The 19950-nt window shown below is 34.4% G+C and overlaps 1 protein-coding gene across 1 annotated transcript in view; it reads left to right on the top strand.

Annotated features, from left to right (window-relative positions):
* LOC108722609 (uncharacterized) overlaps nucleotides 1-19950 on the top strand; it is a 43486-nt gene that overhangs the window by 7153 nt on the left and 16383 nt on the right. Inside the window, 1 exon segment of the mRNA XM_018447797.1 lies at nucleotides 17491-18178. Within this exon segment, the coding sequence (XP_018303299.1) occupies nucleotides 17956-18178 (223 nt within the window). The 5' untranslated portion in view covers nucleotides 17491-17955.

The raw sequence follows: 19950 nt of genomic DNA, 5'->3' as shown, positions 1-19950 counted from the left end.
AATGCAGAGGTAACCGCGAAAAAGCAAGCCGCGTGCAAGCAGCCAGCTCTCCCCGGCTCTCGCCGGGCACCAGGCACGTCGTGCCGCTCGTAAAGTCAAGTTTACGGTAGACCGACACCGTCAGTGCGCGACTTTACGCAACGCACACGCTCGCGCTCGATCGCACGCACGCACGCACGCACGCGCGCGCGTGTGCGTTCCCGCTATTTCTCTTCTCTCTGCGGCGATACGAAATCCGAGGGATGCAAAAATTCCGCTGTCGAAGGAAAAGGCTCGGCCTCCGCCAGAATATTGACGTGAAAGTTTCGTTAGACTACCGTGTCAACTCGTAACAGTTTCGTTGCCGCGCCCGTTTAACACGATCGGTCGAAATACAGCTTTACCGTTGGTTCTTACGCGGCCACGTATGTATTCCTTCTTTATGCAAATGACTTGTGAATTTTAATTCGCTCGTTCTGATCGTTACTGAGAAGCTTGATTCACTTGAATGTCATGAAACAAAGTATGCAAATAGGCACATCTGTTTTTTATTTATGTCTGTTAAACAATGGGAATGTTGATTTCGCGCGCGAACAATCTTGAAACTATAAATATGTATGGGGAGTTAAATTTAATAAATGTAAATATGTAAATATAAAAGTGTTTATATGTATGTCAAATATAATATTATTATATAAAGTTTTTTATATTTTATTATTTAAAATTTATGTAAAAAGTTTTAATTTTTATATTATTATGGGTTTATGTAAAAATATATAAATACATTATTCATAGAAAGACTTTTTATCATCATAAAATGCAATTATATGTAAATATAATAAAATATGTCTTCACATATATTGTCAAGTTTCATTAAAAAATTTTTTTCTTTTCATTTTAATTACATGCATACGTATAAACTGATATTAAAAAACTGTGTTAAAAAAGCAAATTAATTACTTTTATGATCGGATATTTCAAATTACCATTTTTAGAACAGCGATTAATCTGCAACATTTGTTGACAAACAAAAATTAAATCATAAGTCATTAATGCGTCACTATTTCTTCATTTATCTCGAATGTTCCTGAAATAAAAAACTCATATTTGTGTCATAAAAGCTTGAATGGGCTCGTTAATGATTAATTATACCTCTTTATTGTAGTCAACTCTAATAATAAATCGATAAATTTAGTGGCGACGATAACGAAACGCATATATTATTCAACTCGTTATTAACTCTTCGAAGACCGTGCAAAACACGCTGACAATTCGCATGACAGCTGAAAGATATTCATGGTGATTTTGCGCCAAAAAGATAATACAGCCAGAATGTATATTTATCGCGTCAGAGTTAATTTCAGTAAGAAATACGAATGTATCAATACAGTGTTGGAAATGCCCCTTGGAAGACGAAACTCAGGTAGCTGGAAATGGCATGCAAGGAAGTACGTAATCCGAGCGGCGCAACGGAACGTCGAATTATGGATTTTTCCGATCGCGCGATGTGCGAGCGGCTTGCATGACGTTGTGCCCTTCGGTTTATTCCGACCTGTGCCAATGCTGAGTGTAACGAGTCTTCTGCCCGCGCGTGCTTATTTTATGGAATATATGATTACCCAGTTATAGACTATTATTTCGAAACGATCCGTAGAGTTAGGGACCTCGCGTCTTCGCGGATTCGTTCTTAGATGCGGAATATTTCTCTTCGTAAAAGGCGAATATCGTAAGTCTCGTGCCGGATATCATATTTTCCATGTTGCAGAATATCGTATATACGGTGACCATACGTCCTTTATTGTAAAGAACTGTTCTTTATTTCAGATAGCTATCTTTTAGATTTATTTATTTTTTCCAAATTCAATTTTCCTTTCTAATTGACATTCCAATATTTAATGTCGCACTAATGGGCGAATATTTACGGAAATAATCGACAAATTTAATTTCATGCAAAGGTAATATTATTAATAGTCCAAATAAAACAAAGTCACAATAACATCGAAATGACATTAAAATGAGTCATGGTTGGATGAGTCATTAAAAAGTGACTTAATATTTAAATTTGCAGGTATTTTAACGTCATAATGACTGTGCTTTACCTGAAAGTTATTTCAGATATACTGCACAAAAAAATTTCAGAAATTAATGCGCAGACTTTTGATAGTTATGAAACTCGTAAACTAGTTTGGAAATATTAAGGAATAAAGTCCTAAAACTTTCAGATTTGTTCTTTATCTTCGCTAAGAAAACATAGTAGGGGTGCATCTCAAGTTTTAAATCGGATTGCTTTGGATGTTTAGATTCTTGATTACAGATTTTTAGATTATGACAGCTTGCTTATTTAGGAGCGTATTGGGATGGGACTTTTTACGACATGGTAATCGAATACTAATGGGTTTTTGTCGTTTTCCTGTCAGGTACGGAAACGAAGAGTGAGAGGAAATGCGAATAGCCTTTCCTGCAGGTGTAGACGATAACCGGAAAAGTATTAAGCAAGTTTAGTCACGAGTTTAGCACCTACAATCCTTTTTAAATGTTCGTTGTCGTGCCTTATCCGTTGTTTTTTACGACTGCATTTCCGTTTAATATTCTCGCTGAGAGAAAAAGAGAAAGACGCTTGTTTTACTACGTAGTCGGTCATTTGAAACGAATAGACATGATCTAATTGCCTTCCTGTTCTCCTTGACGCGTTTATCGTTTCTGACTTATGGAATTCGAACACGATCGATTTCTTGCAACAATCGTTTTTCGACGATTGTCGCGTAATGCCGTTAAATGTAAATTTCATACATCATATACTTATTTGATGCACTTTCTTTTGATTTTTATTTTACACACGAAAAAACGATTGTGCGTGTATGTGTGTGTTAAAGTATCTAAAAATTTTAGCTAAATGAACTATCAAAACTAAATAGTTAAACTATCAAAATAATTAGGTAGGCATTGTTGATCATTCTTGAGTTTCTTACATAATTATGTTAATAATCCAACAAAATTATTTTTAGATCTGTATCTAAAACAAATTCTAGAATGTTAGATATCTTATTAAATATAAAAAATTAGCATTCAAAATGACACTTTTAACTTCGATATAAGCTTTATGATGTTTCACATCGACATTAGTTATTTTTCATAACATTTTTTCACGAATAAATTCTCTTAAGCAGCCAATTAGTAGAGCGGTCTTCTATTTTTTGCTAAAAATCTTTGAATCTTTCTGTTATTTAATAACTAACTTAAGAATTTTTCTTAATGCATGTTACTCTCCAGGTAGCAAGCTGACGTTATTTATCATTTTATCAAAATGATGACAAATGACTGCTTGTCACCTGGGTCGCATTTATCCATGAATAAATTTTTCTAGACAGCCAATATAATAGAGTGGTCTTCAGTTTATTACCTGAAAATCTTTTGATGCAGAGTCTTTTTAGTATTCAATAAGGTATAACTTCAGAGTTTGTTTTGAAAATCTTTACAGTCTTTTAGTATTTAATAAGATATAACTAACACTTCAGGGTTTTTTTAAGTGTACGTTGTCACTCAGGTAGCAAATTGATATTATTTGCCATCGAGTGCTTTCCATTTAGTGATACAAGTCAATACAAATATCATTCTACCTTTTTTGCCGTTCAGAAAATAGTAAGGAAAACGATACTTGTGCGTCGACTTGTGTTACCAAATGGAAATCACCCATTCCGTTGTCAAAATGATGTCTTTAATGACATTATTTAGCGTTAAAGTGCTGACAAATAACATCAGTTTGCTGTCTTGAGTAATGATTTGATAAACACATGAAACTTGTGGCCAGACTTTTTTATCACCCTGTATTTACCGATCATCTTATAATGCAGAATCCGTAGCATGACTACTTTTATGTTAATTGATATTACGTGTAAAACGATTTTATTCATGTGACTATAGACGGCTTTATAACTTCGAAACTTCCTCGAACATATTCTACGCGTTCTCCAAGTCTATTCTTGGGATAATATTCCTGTATGATTACCTTCCCTGACCTTCCTCAAGAAGATCATCGTCGAAGAAGCGCTCGCTTGATTACCATTGCGGCCAGTATTGTAAGTTTGGTCGATCTGTCGCTTAACGACCCTCGCGAGTGACGCGCGAGTAGCCTTCCTTTGAGTATAGACGGCCACAATTATTAGCGCCAATAAAACGCGTCACATACGTTGCATGCAGCAACGGGCGTCGCGACGGGTTTGCAGCAGACAGTAAGCCAGCAGCAGCAACAGCAGCAGAAGCAGCGGCAATAGTCCCTACACATAATCGCTTCCGAAGCCTCCACTCGCGCGCGCAGAGTTGGATTGGCACACAATCGCGCGCCGCAATAAACCGCATCGCAAGCAAACGTTTCACTCGCGTGACACACTTGACATTCACCGTCTCTTTCCGTCCCATCGCGGCCAGTCGCCGATACGACCAGCCACACCCGGTTTTCTCTCTTTCTCCCGACGTATGTATGTGTAGGTACGTATACGTACGCGTGTGCGTACGTACCTGCTTTATCTTTCCTCGGAGGTTCAAGGATAGGAAGCTAAGCCGCAACCGAAGGTACCAGCGGCGGGGTTTCGTGACGAGAAGACGCCCTGCGTTTTTCGCGCAATCTTCAACTGCGTTTATCCAGCTAGCTGCGCTACGAATGCCTTCATTCATATAATCATCGAGACGATCGCCGTGATCGACGTCGTTCTATACGTGAGCGTGTAATTTCGCGCGGAATGTCAAGGCGTAGAAAAAAATGACCGATCAGAATAAAGGCGGAGATCTTTAATGGAGCTTCGGAATTATGCACGGCAACGAGACGGCGGCAATCGGAGATATTCATCAATTTAAAAAAGCAGTCTTGGGTGTTTAGCGTTGTCCATTTCACGTCGTCGCCTTTGAATCTTTATGATCGATCGGCGCGATGGGAACAATGATCGACAAATATTTTGCGTAGATACAATGATAAGTACAAGGACGATGGCGACGTTAATGTTAAATTTTAATGCTTCTTGAACAAATTTCTCTGCGAGCTTCCCTTGCGATCGTCGTCTCGATTCGACTCGTGGTTAGCGGGACGATGATCGCCGAGCGGTACGATCGTTATGGCAGACGCGTCGAAATACACCATGACTGTAACCGGGACGTCGTAGAAAGTGGTTGTGATTTTTTTTTTTGCGGTCTCTGCAACGATACGGTTCTCCGCATCGGTATTGATCGTGTGATTCACTGAATCCAGGCCGTTGAAAGCGATAACGTGTTATAGATCTCGTGTCTCTTTAAATTCTTGACTCAATGGATTGTCTATACATCGTTACCGCGCAAATTAACAGGATTGTCGTGTACAGAATATCTCTGAGTTTAATTTCATCTGCAAATTCTTTTGACACATTCGAAGGTATACTTTTTTGTCTATGAGTATCACAGAGAGATATTCTTTGTGCAATTGAGAAGATAAGAAGTGCTTGGTAACGAGTAAAATTCCCGAATTTTTTGAAGTGTGAAAAGAGCGGTATATTTGATTCATAAAACTGCAAATTCAAAACACGTCGTTCACACATAAGTGCGATAATTTTAAAAGAATACCTGTATTTCCAGGACGTGTTGCGGTTTTGATAGCCTTGTTTTTCTATTATTTATTGTCTGCTGTCAATTTATGCAACTTAGATATATAGTTTTGTATAGTAACGACAAAAATCTTGTAAAACTAGAATCGGAATTAGCAAAATTCCACATTTAAAAACCAGTACTTTCTGGAAAAAAACTGTCATAAATTGATCTTTTCTATTAAAAGCAATAAAATAAATAAAAAGTTTTTCTATTGATATTCTAATTCTGTATTTTACTATCACTATTCTAATTTAACTTCAATTAAGAGAACAATTAAGAGTTTTCCGATTTAAATTTTATTGAAAATAAAATCTGTAATAGACTAGAAATTGACGTAACAAATAAATTAGTTTTTGTCACAAAATATTGAATGATAACGTGAACCAGATCGGTTAATAAAAATTTTTAATTCTATTATTTTTTTTATTAAACAAAAAATTAATATAAAATTTAGTAGTATTTATATCTCCAAATTTTTTATTTTAAAAATGTATTTCACATATTAATTTGAATTAAAAAAAACTTTCTTATAAAATATTTTACATCGTTTTATTCTGTAAACTATAGTGGTTAGTATCTCTTAATAAAGCAAAAATCTTTCGACGTTTATAAATATATTTTAGCATTACATATTAGTCATTTTTATAATTTTTATCTCCCACTGAATTTTTCTAGCCATTCCTGGACTAGAAAGACATAGCTATTCATATATTATTTTATTCTGTATCTTCGAATAATCTTCGAAATTGCTGAAATTATCCCGACTCGTTTCGCTACATTCTATAGATGTCAATTCTAGTAGTTTTGCGGTAAATAAAGTGATTTCGTATGTTTCCACTTGAATTTCATCATTCACTATAGTTGTGTAAAATAACCGATAAAATGCGATAAACGAGAAACGCGTCGATTTTTAACCGTGTAGCATGCCAATCAATTTACGCTGTACGTAATGCACTTACGTAACACATAGCAAACTTAATTATAAGGTAATTATGCTAATGCACTGGAAGCGTAGCACATCATTCTTCTCGTATAAGTGCGACTCTATTGTAAGCGCAAATTTCATTCACATTACCGCATCGGGAGCATTTCCTATGGAAACCTTTGTTGGTATTGCTATTCCAAGAACATCAGCTTTCTTCTGTGCTGCCACATATTTTTACGACATTGGTTATGAAACATTCCCCCAATATTTGGGACAGTATTTTTCTTGCGCGCTAAATTGCATCGATAAATAAAAATACGTTCAATCGATTGCACGATGCGGACATTGCTCGGCACATTAAATGTAAATTTTGCGGCAATATTATGGAAAGTATAAACGAAGGAAAATTACGGTAGACACGAGATACACGACAGGTTGAAAATTCGATTGCTGGAATCGCGGAACACGGTATTGATCGTATGCAAGAATAATTCGGGATATAGCAACGATCGATACGAGACCAATTTCAAGTATATGTGGCAACAAAAATTGCAGGCGTAACTTGGGATAATAACAATTTAGTTCCGTGTCAAATCTAATCCCGTTTTGAAAGTGAAGGGTATATAATACCCGTACCATTAATTGAGTGATTATCTGTCTGTGAAATGTACCTCGGCCATTGTTATAGGCGTCTCGCGCACGCGAGAATGGAGCATTGCGCCGAGAATGCACCCGGGTTTTTACCGTCCCACACCGCCGGTGGCTTCCTTCGCGCCGTCTCGCGCACGCGGAATGTAATGACACAAATTTAAATGACTGCGGTTGCTCGTGGGCGGCGTTGCTCGTAAGAGATCGCAATTAGGATCCGCTGCCACCGCAAAATAGAGAAAGAGAGAGATGAATATTCGGTATACAAGGTAGATATATTATACGACGCCCTTCTCGTGAGAAAGTCTCCCGGCATGCGGCGACGAAGGAAGCCGTGCTTCCTCGCTCTCTTCCTTGGCAAGACGCGGAGTGCCGCCGATGGCCACCGTCGGGAATCCGTCGACGCCGCGTAAACGTCTTCGCGAATTTCACATTCACCGCGCCGCGGTGGTTTTACAGGGCGATACGGCGATTTGTACCGCTGCTGCGAGAAGCAAACAGCGGAACGAAAACGAAGACCTGGGCTTTTAGTAGCTTTGAGGGTTGGCGCGGTCGACGTTGTCTCGCGATCTCGGAGTTGCGAGTTATTTCTTGGATCGGATCTTATGAACGTGATTGCAATTTCTTTCATTCTGTTTCTTCTTCGTTACTTCGCATATAGCGCGCAGATTCTAAATGCCGGAACTAAAATCGGTCAAGTGAAGTGATAATCATAGATGCAACATTCTAATGTTCGACGAATGCAGAGATGTGCGGTATTTACGATGAGTTCTTATTCATATATACTGAAAGAGTCTACTAAATCTTAACACATGTTTCTTTGAATAGTACTAATTGTAAGTAAATATTTATTTGCAGTACATAGATATTTACTCAAAAAATGATAATTAAATCAAATTAATGGTTTCGTATTAAATAAATATATGTTTATATTTAATAAATATTTACTTAGAACTGTTTAAACAAATATTTATTAAAATTTAATTCTTTTTCAGTGAATCAAAACGTCTTTATGCAACTTCATGCAATTTATAGTTAAATTAATGCAACTACAATTCCAGTTTAAATAAATCTATAGTTTATGTATGTGTGACACGTGATAGAATATTGTCTGCGTTCAGCAGAAAAAGCTGCTTTGCAATTGTTGTAAGATTCTTTAATACGATTAGTTTATACATTTAAATCCGTAAGGAATTAAGGGCAAGAATCAATTACATTAAAAAACCTTACAACATTGATGAGATAAAATCTTACAAAGCTGCTTTTTCTACTGAACGCAGTCATTTGATTTTCAATGTACATTAAAAGTTCAAATTCAATTGTAGATATTTAATGGGTCTCGACATTCCATGACTAAATTGATGTACATTAAAAGTTCAAATCCAATTGTAGGTACTTACTGAATCTTGATATTCCACGAGATTAAAGTAATTTTTATATTGATAATAAAAATGCGACGTCTTTTACAAAAAGGAAAGTCATGCACTTGCATATACTTATCTTGCAAATACAGATCTTGTACAAGGTTATCAATTTCATTGGCCGAGACGATAATCGAACACTCTTTTTGCAATATCTAAATTATACTTTTGTGTCTGCCTTATATGAAAGCGGCGGCGAAAGTTTTGCGGAGTCAATGGCCTTCCAACGGATCCGAGGATGCCCGTTACAAGAGTATCCCTACTCGCGTTTTTATTGCATCCACCTATATATCATCGATACACCGTTTACTGCGTTCTCTTCTCGTGTAATCGTAATATACTTTGTTTTGCTTTCGATAATAGATACTTTCGAATGCACATTCTATTTCTTTCTATTAATTAAGATATTGTTATTATACTATTACCATATCATCCAGATATATGACTGAAAGATAATTAAAAATAATTGAGTATCTTAAAATTGAAATAAAATCGAATATCATATTAAGTCTTTAATTTTTTTATTAACCTGTGATTAGATTTATCCTAATGATAATGTAAAAATAATATTTTTAAACTAGGTAATTACTAAATTGATTTAAAGCTACCACTACAAAATCAATTTAGTGATTAATCATAGCTAAAACATACAATTTTATATTATCATCAAGTTAATTGAGATTAAATTTAAACAAATTAATCGAAAAATAAAACCGGGTCTAAATAGTACCTATATTAAATAAAATATTAATTCTAAAGCACATTTACATTACAGACTAATCTCATTTGAAAACTATTCGTTTCTCTTTTATTTTTTATGAGGAAGAGATTAAAATGTCAATCTTTTGTAACTAAATATTAAGTTTGAAGAGGATCTAACAAGTCTGTTCTCTTTGAGGAAAGTAACCGGTATGGCTCTTCATAATTTTCAGACACGCGAGTATTTAAGAAGGATGCACGGTATCTAAGCGTCGTGATTTCTCTCAAATACAGCACAGATTTATCCGAAGACGACGCGCATCTAGGCAGAACGCCTCTCACGTTTAATCGGAAAAGCCGCGGCTGCCGAGCCATCGACTCGCGTTAATTTTGCAATCGTAAGTCATACTTCGCAACACGCGCACCCGCGATCCTACAGCCATTTAGAAATCAGTTTCCCATAAGTGTGGGTATAATACGCATGAGCCTACACTATGTATCGCCTTAGCATACAATCGTGGGACGACACAACGGTGCGGTAAGGACCATCATGCTCGATTTCTTCCCTCTTTCTCATCTCATTCTTTCTTTTTCTTTCATCTTCCTTGAGTTTCTTTTTTTCGCAAACCGTCGTCCCGCGATCCACCACAACAATACCGCAGCGAAAACGTCTTTTCTTTCTCCATCCATATCTTTCTTTCGTTCTCTCTTTCTGTCTCCACGACTCTTCTCTTTCGTTTATTCGCCCGCGACCAACCGAGCCACTTTCGCGAGAGTAGAATACACTGGGTCGCCCTCGCCACATTCGACGTTCGACAACGATCGTGAGATTTTGTCGGATTTATTATACGTGACGTGATGAAAGTCGTGCAAAAGCGGAATACTGCGTTTAATTCTAGTGGGGCCAAGTGATTCAGGCACTGATTCATAATAACGAACTGAGGTTGGATCGAGTAGTGTATTTTTGCTTCAATCGTGGAACTGAAAATAGATGAATCATTACAGTCGCAGTAAGAATACATTTATTGCAATTTATGCAACAGTAATAATAATTTTATTGTCAAAATTATAAAAATCTCTTTACAACCAATCCGACTAAAATTTTTCTTGTATTCAACAAAGTTAGAAAGATAACACCGGAATTTTTGGATCCTTAAGTCTGATTAAATATTATTTTATATTCAGGATATTTTCTGTTATTGGTAAAAGAATTCTGTAGATAGACAGTTTTTCAAAAAGTTGAGCGATATATTACATCAAATCTTTAATGCACAAATTTATCAGAGCTTTCGTTGTTGATAATGTCTTATACGCAATTATTATTAATTGCTTTTAATTGGACAGGGCATATTCATAAATGATGATGATAATGTTTTGGAATGATAAATGAAACGATGACACAACTATTTATACGCATACACGGAAGCGTTGTTGAAGAAATGACCAAACGACAATATATGAAGTCATCGGTAAGATTAATCGGTTACAGATTTTCACGCACGTCATAATGTTGTCAATTCTTGTGACTGTTTGGGTTAACTTCTAATATTAGTTTAACCGACCTGAATTAAATCTCTAATATCCTATCAATAGACACGGATGTTATAGGCAGAAAAAAGGGTTGAATTAACTATATTCTTGAATGATAATGATGATGACAGTGCTTTGGAATGATAAATGCTATGATGTACATACAACAGACAATTATGTACGTATACGTAACACACGCACGTATACTTATATAAGGAAACAGGAAAAACATAAAATATTCAAAAGGAATTGTAAAAAATTGAATCAAGTATCTTCATAGATTCGATTTTTTACACGTCTCATGACACCCGAGAAATAATATTTTCCTATAAACGTAAAATTTATGCTATATTATGAATATCCTATATAATATTTTATTTCGCGTCGCGAATAATTTAGACCTCTTTATTTGTCACCGCTGATTCATTATAATAGCATAAGGCCATTGGACTAATGAGCATCATATAAATCAATATGGTGTCTTTATACCGGATGCTCATTGGTCCAGCCTTATACTATACTTAAGCGGATTGTGTCATTTTGTGTGCGACGGTCTTAATTCTTCCATAATGGCTGTCTGCTGACATTGTTTGTTTTTTGTTTTTCTAACATATTTCTCATAAATCAAATACTTATAACCGTGGATTTTTTGCACGTTCGAGGTCACCTAAATTCGCGAATTCGGTTCGAGACTTCCTTCTAATTGTAAGTAAAAACTTTCGGAACTGCGATTCGAAAAGCTTTTTTTTTTTTATGATCGCGAGAAGTTATCGTGGTTTTGGGAATTACTTAGACACTTTAAAAAATAACGATGTAAATTTAACACCATGAATTTTAAATCCATACTAAAATGGTGTTGGTATAAACATCAGAGATTTGAACAGCATGTTGATGTTAATATCAATACAGTGAGAATTATATAGACACCGCATGGATGTTACATTCGCACTGATATTTTTTAAAGTGTAGAAAATTTGACTCCGAAATGAACTGATAAATGCTTGATTCATAAACTGTTCACAATCTCGTGAGGAGACTTCATCAATAATAACAGTGCAGAGAGAACGAGGAAAAAGATGGGCAATTTACATTTTCTATATGTTAATAAGGTACTCAATTATTGCTTCTTCCTATGAATTTATAATCACATTTTCCCCCAGCAATCTCGATATAATTATTCGCTTCTTTTTTCCCTTTATATACACACGTGCAAACAATCTTAATTTATTTTTATAAATCCTTTTTATGTTTAATAGCAAGATAATATTTATAATTACGATATCACAACAAATTATGAATTTTAATTAAATTCTCGCTACATCATAAATATGCTTGATAAAGAATGTAAAAAGTTTACGATAAATTTACAATGTCTCACATCCTGCATCGTGAATAAACTCCAGATTATCCAGAAAGACCTTCGTTTATTATCGACATCATGAATCGGCGGAAACTTTAGTTATGACCAAGCCGTGTCTAGCCGCGCGACATTGTAAGTGTATGATAATCACGTATAATCACTCATGATAACGTTGCAACTCGCAACCTGTATTTGCGAAACTGGTTTCTTTTTCCGATCTAGAAGTTCTGCAATTAATCATCCGATGAATAGGTATACCATTGTACAATCCGAACGATGTGTTATCCACATGTAGGTACGTTTCATAGTCGAAAAAATCAATTTTGTTATATGACTGAACAATAAGTTAATAAATATATGGAATAGCTTGGAATATGCAATGAACTAATTAATTTCTTTGTATACTTTCCTCTGATGTCACTATTCTGAGAAGAAAAAATGAGTTGTGATGACAAATTCTTGTTGGTTACATTTGCCTATCAAATTAGCCAATAAATTCATATTTTTAGAAATCCAAGCTGAACGAAGCAGTTTAGCTTTTTAATCATTTACAATCAATTTTATTAACAATCAATTTTAATCGATTACTGACAATTTTTTATTTAAAAAAAATTGTTATTTTACTAGCAATTCTGTTACTTCATCTTATTAAAAATGAGGAATAATGAATATATTTATGTATTAAATATGTAAATTGACTGAAAAAAATACCATTTATTTTGACTAAAAAAAATATGATTTCATTTTTCATTTTGATTCAATATTTCATTTTTCTTTTTTACTTTACTAAAGAAGTTTTATTATCTAGATAAGTACATTTGATAAAAACAGTGGTTCGATAAATAATTGATTATTTAATTGATGTTAGCAAATATTGTAGAGATATTATTAAATAGACATCATTAGGTTCATAAAAAAATTATATTCAGACGAGTTTACATAAATACGAGTGATATCATTCGAGTGTCAGTGGAATATTCCATTAGTTTATTTTTTAGTTTATCAATCTTTGTAACTATTTATTAAAAAAGATTAACTTTTATTAAAAAAGAATTAATAATAGAGTTGCATATGTACGGAATCTTATTAAAGTCATTATGTGTTATTATATTAATATTTGGATTTTTATAACGTCTCTATATAAATGACGAATTTAATGATCATGTATGAATAGTGATAATTAAAAGTAATTAAATCAAATTGTCACGATTGTATATAACAGTCCAGATTATTTTTATTAAATATTTTAATATTGCACGAAATTAACGTCTAACTAATCTTCTAAATTAACTATATAATATAAACATCTCTTTATATCATTATAGTATATATTTTTAATTTTGCAAAATTTAATTAATTTAAAGAATTAGTAGTTTAGTTTCGATCTGCAAAATTAAAGTGATGTACCTTATATATATTGTACCTTTAATTTATACAATCGAAACTTTTTTATTTTTATATTATTATTACAAAATATCATGTAAAAATACATTATCGTTTATCTTCGCGTGTAAATTAAGTTTTGAATTTAAGTTCGACTTTTATAAGATTGTAATATTTTATTGTAACACCATCGTGACATCGTATTGCAACACGCCTTGACCGAACGACCTCAAGTTGTTTGCGTGATTCTAATTAATGCACGACACATTGAGGTTAAATATCCGCGCGGGTTAAATGTCTTCGTTCGCGGATCATACGTTCGGGGATCGCGCGAGAAAGCAAGACCGGTCACAATTATCATCTTGTCGCTTTTTATCCGACAAAATTACAGAACCGCACGCCAAGATGCACGTACGCGATTCATTCACGCAAAACACACCGGGCGAGACAGACAAACCGCAGGTGTGGCGACCAATGTCAGTCTTGACGTAACGCAACTTGATCTGCACGACGACGATGATGAGTCCATGCAATGTGAATTGGACAGACAGTTTTATGCACCGTCTGCTTTGCGTCGAGCATATAAGCGCTTTCAGTTACGCGACAACGACAGACGGTCAATAAATCCCTGATGATTTATTTCCAGTATATCACACTTGTTCTCTGTCAGGGCAGTCATCGTGTCTAACCACTTCTTACGCAAATGCAAATCCGCCAGCTATTTTTAAACTTAGTCTCGGGGAACTCGCAGCATTGTGGTTACACGCGAATATATAATGTTTATCCTGCAGATCTTTCCGAAATTGCAATTTTTATAACTTACCAAGCGTAAAAACGGTGTAATAATGTAAAAACTAAACGGTGATCGAAATACTTATTTTTCTCCCTGCATTGTGGACTGTTGGATTTTCAAGATAGATTTTAAAAGATACACTGAAAAATATGTGATGTTATACCATATATATCAACATTATTTTAATTGAAAATAATTTTGTTAATTCAATAACACTATTAATGAAATAAAACATATACTCTTGTTTTAATAAAATTTTATTTGTTTCATTAATACTATTATTGTGAACTAACAAGATTATTTTCAATTAAAATAATGCTGTTGTATAACATAATTTTTTTTTTAACAATGTTATATACCTAACTTAAAAGAAGTCTTATAATATTTAAAATCTAAAGTTATGAAATCGTGTCACAAAAGCACGTAACTTTTTTCTTTTTTCTTTCTTGAGTCATGCTATATATATTTGCTAATTTATGTCTCTAATAAAACTTACACGATCGTTCAATAAAAAATATCAATTTGTTTTTACATTATTACAATAATTATGTATGTCGTTGTTTTAAGTGTTAAAATTGTATATTTTTAAATGAAGGTTTTTTCTTATCGAACTTACTGCTGCACATGTCGTGATAATCTTGCGTATTTTCACGTTTTATTGAAAAAAGTGGTTTGTAAAAATCTGCCTCCTTACATCGGAAGGACTTTTATAAATAATCTTATCAAAAATCTTATAAAATTCATTTTAAACTCAAAACATTGATTTCAAAATGTTTCTTGGGAACGTATTTAAGGATTCATATTTTTTTCTAATTGCAAAGTTCTGCATGGGAAAAAAAATCGTACGGCGCATTGTGTGCTTCATACACACAGGTCATTAATTTCCTTGCTTAGATTCGAAGTTAGCGATAACACCACTAAATAACCAAACGCAGACAACACAAATATGATAATTACTTATGTACTCCGTATGTGATTACGTAATTAATTGATGGATGCATCTCAAGATTTATTATGCTACTACATAATAAATTTGAGGAACAATTTTGCACAAAGAATTCTACTAAACTAATTCTTTAAAAAAGTTTTTTTAACATTATTTTTATATCTGCAAGCATTTATTTTGTGCATAATTAAGAGAGAGCTTCCTGCGCAGTTGATGAGTTATGAAAACGCTGTCGTAATTTTTTATCTTCCACGTTATTTGCAAGAAATGCAGCAAGTCCCACGTCTAAACAACAATAGTTCACCTGTCGCTGCATTATAACTACACTGTATACCGATTATATACCAGACGATTATCCACGCTGGTCGCACATGTTTCAATTACGAAAAATATTCGTAAACAACATAGCAGCGCCGCGTAATACGGGATATTTAGTAAATGATGATAGACAGTTTTAGGACTAGAGAAACGCATGAGAAGAAGTGAAAAATATTCATTCGAATCCGGAAATATTTTTCCCGGGTCCCTTTCGCAATGTTGAGACGACTAACCGCCGTGCTCCAGCAGTGCGCAAAATAATTCTTTATAGAAAACTGAAATTTGTAATTGCTATTAATTTTTCAATGTTTATTCTAATGATCAATAATTAAGAAATACAGAATTCCAGTGGAATGCTTTTCTATATAATTACTTATTGCTTAATTTAATGTACTCTCTAAAAGTGAATTAGTGACTTTAGTATTAGTGACTTCAGCCACAGTTACAACTAATGTAATCATTAGCGAATATTTTTTAGTATAATAATACACTGATTCACTTTTAAAGATTAGGATTTTCTACAAGTGAATCTACAAAAAATCATATGAAAGTGAATTAGTGTATTATTACTGAAAAACAGTAAACAATCGCTGATAATACATCATTTATAAGTGTAGCACTAAAGTCAGTAAAAATATACTGACACTTTTAGAGAGCATGTTAATTCATTGATTATTAATGTTAATCGTCGCGATAAAACATGGAATTTATTACAACATCCATTAAACAGGGATTTATTTTAGCGAAGATCAAGAAATCTCGCGGCAGACCGCAAGATTTCCGGTGAAAACCGTAATTTCCGGTGAGATAAATTAACCGGATGAACGCGCGCGTACTTACACTCTCGTATATTACGATCTTAAAACAAGCACGAGATACACAACAGCCTTGTACTAAAAATCCACCAAACCGTTTTAAGTTTGCCTCTCGTCCTCATTTAAATTCTTATCAATGCACGTTCTACGTGCGAGTTCGTTACGTTTCGCGAAAACTAATTTTTCAACGTTGATGCAGTTTCCACAAGAAAGACAATCTTGTTCTTGTTGATATCGATTAATGCACTTGAACGTTACACGGAGGAGGAAAAAAAAAAGATTTAATATCGATCGCAACAACGTTTTATTATTGATAATTATCTAATAATTATACGTTCTTTCCAGAATTTTGCGAGGGGAAGGGAATATCGAGCACTTTTAATATTATCTTATATTTTTTACGGAGGTGATAAAAGCCTTCATGCGACTCAATCATGATTACTTTCGTACGTATTTGGAACACTGCACTCGTTATCAGTTATTTTACTTTCTCCCACATCTGTATTTTTATAAGTAGTACTTTCTACTTTGAATGTAACTTTCTTAAGATTCTAGAAACGATAAAAAAAAATTGAAAATTCAATCGTAACCAATTGATCGTAACCAATTTCTAATTCCTGACAATCTACATGTAAAAACAAATTTTTATTATTTTAATTACTCCTGCACCGGAATACTTTATTTGTATTCGCTCTGATATTTATTGTCGTTTTATCTTTTTTCCAATCGAATATTAAGAGAGAACGCATGAGAGAAAGTTTCTTAGTTAATATCTATTTGGGCGCGATCCCAATCAAAAACTTTCTCGAAAATTGAGCTTTGACAGCTCAGTTTAAAAAAATTTATCACGTTCAAAGGATCCCGAGCCAATAAATTTCGATCGATCCAAGCGTTTCCGCAATTTATTTCGCGCATCTTCGATCGAGGATCCGTTATACTGAAAAAAAAAAAAATGTATTTTACCAACGTATGTAAGTCACACCGTTTTTATTTCGTGGAGCCGATAACCGGTCGGTCCCTTGGAAATCGACCTTTGCGTCAACGATTTTTCGTTCTGTTTCAGAAACGTATCGTGAACTTCGCCGGCGGGCAGGAGGAACGCGGAAGGAAAGGAGATGACACGCGGGGTCGCACGAGGGAACGAAGCCGCGATCTTTCCACGCGCGCGCAAATAACGATCGAGGAGAGGTACGGCCTTGGAAGCGGCGAACGACAATTTCTGACGATCGATCGACAGTCGCTTACATAGCTTAACGCCGACGATTTATACGAGTTTCACAACTTCTCTCGATTATCGAAACCGATCACTAACCGCGATCGCAAGACGATTTTCTTTTATTCGGCCGGAGTAGGAAGAAGTCAATCTTCCTCGTATATCTCGTTCCCTCGAATAAAACACGAAGCACGACGAAGTGGTGGCACAATGTAGCGCGGTGACCTCGACCGAAAGGTGCGGACTTTCTTACGTGAACTAGAAACCAGTGCGAAAGTTCGACAAGGAATTATTCGCAAAGAGACAAACGTGAGGATGAAGACGATGGGCGATGTCGTCGCGGATCCCATCGACGAGAACGATGGCACGGTGCAATCCTCCAGTGCGAGCAAGGAATTCGGTCAGAGAACACTGAGATCCTTGAAGAGAGGACTGGGTCGACTCTGGAGGAGGCACAGAGGCAATGCATCGATTACCGAATACGATCCCTCCTACAAAGTCGCGTATCTCGGGAATGTGCTGACCGGATGGGCCAAGGGTGAGTGAAAATCGAAACAGAATTTATTAAATTATCATTGCAGTACAAAGATTAGAACTTTATAAATAATAAAAAGAAAGAATATGTTATTGTTTTACTGGGTGTATATTCTGAAAATTTACATTGTGATATTTTCAAAATTAATTTTTAAAAAATTAAAGTTAATTAAAATTAAATTGACATTAATGTTTTATTATTGTTGGTTAGTAGAATGAGAATAAAAAGTAAAAGATTAAACTTTGTTTCATATATGGAAAGAATAGTTTTTGCTGAAGTATCTGCAAATTTAGCTAAATGCAGATCTGAACGTAAATCTGTTGAACTATCAAAATAATTATTATATGTAGAACACTCAGGCCGGTTATTAGAATGCCAAATTTTTTGCAGCATTGCTCATCAGGCTTGAGTTTCCTATATAAATGTGTTGAAGGTTCAACAAATTATTTTTAAATCTGTATTTATAGCTAAGTTTTTAGATAACTAAATTGTTTTTCCGTGTATGAAATAAAGCTTAATTTTTTACTTTATTGTCGTTCCACTCATTCAACATTAACAAAATATTAATTTTAATTTAAAAAGTTAATTTTGAGAATATCACAATGTAAACTTTCGGAATACACCTAGTTAAACTTTTAGATACTTTAGTAAAATCGCTCTTTCCATTTATGGTTGATTGGAGGATAACTGGCTAATGTAACTTGTGTTGTTTTGCTCCGAGATATTTGTAGGCAATTCACAAAAATAAAAAGAAAAAATTTCTCGTATTACGACTGGACTGATAAAAAATATTGCAAGTAAATTAATGTTAGAAATATTGAAGTCATTTGATATGTTTGCCAATATATCGTTTTAATACACGAATTAGTTATTAATTTGATGGGATAAATGTGTGCTCAAAGTAATCAATTTTTACGCATGTTACATTATCGTTAAAGGCAAACACATTACGCATAATTAATTGAACTACAAACGCACAAAAAATATCACGCAAGCAGTTATGTTAAATTGAACCCATTATCATTTGTAATATAAATAATATGTTTACGAATAAACTGTCTCTTCATTAATCCCAACAACGTCGCACGATTAATTAAGCTATATATCTTCTTATATTTGTCGTTATTCAAGTAGTCGTATTGAGAGCCGGATCGTAGGATTTACTTTAAAGTTTATTTGTTTGTGAATGTTTATGTAGATCGGAAGCCGTATTACTTGTAAAAAATAACATCGATATTTTATCAATAATCGACTCGACGTATTCGTCGACGTTTCGCTTTCATTTCAATCGAGTTGTTTTGGGCGATGAAAAAATTGGGCCGGTGCTTAATTCATATCATCGGTAATTATGCGTCTAGATAAGCGGCAATTAAGAACGATAGATACACGTTGCGCTATATTCTCGATCGTGCAGCCTTGGCACGTGAATAACCAACCGGAAGCGCGCGATACCTCTCACGATCAATACATCAGCAAACAGCAAGACCATAACTAATTCTGTATTGACGTTCATCGGTCGTGAATCTCACCCTTCTCGTCGTCTTTTTAAGGAGGCATAGATATCTAGACGCGTCAAAATAAAGTCTAATTTTATGAATTTTTTCTAGAAGGAAAGAAATAAAGAAGTTGGGTTTATTTCATTGTAAAGGTGTATTTTTCTCCCTTTGTCGTCTAAATTTTATTAAAAAGTAATTAAAAAAGGCAATGTTATTAACGTTCTTGTGAAGCTCGTTTTAATAAACATGGTCGCGGATTAATGCCGCTTCCACAAAATT

This window comes from Mycetomoellerius zeteki, unplaced genomic scaffold (genome assembly GCF_001594055.1).
Source record: "Mycetomoellerius zeteki isolate Tzet28-1 unplaced genomic scaffold, Tzet1.0 scaffold211, whole genome shotgun sequence".
Taxonomy (NCBI): Eukaryota; Metazoa; Arthropoda; class Insecta; order Hymenoptera; family Formicidae; genus Mycetomoellerius; species Mycetomoellerius zeteki.
This window is presented reverse-complemented; position numbering and strand designations above follow the sequence as displayed.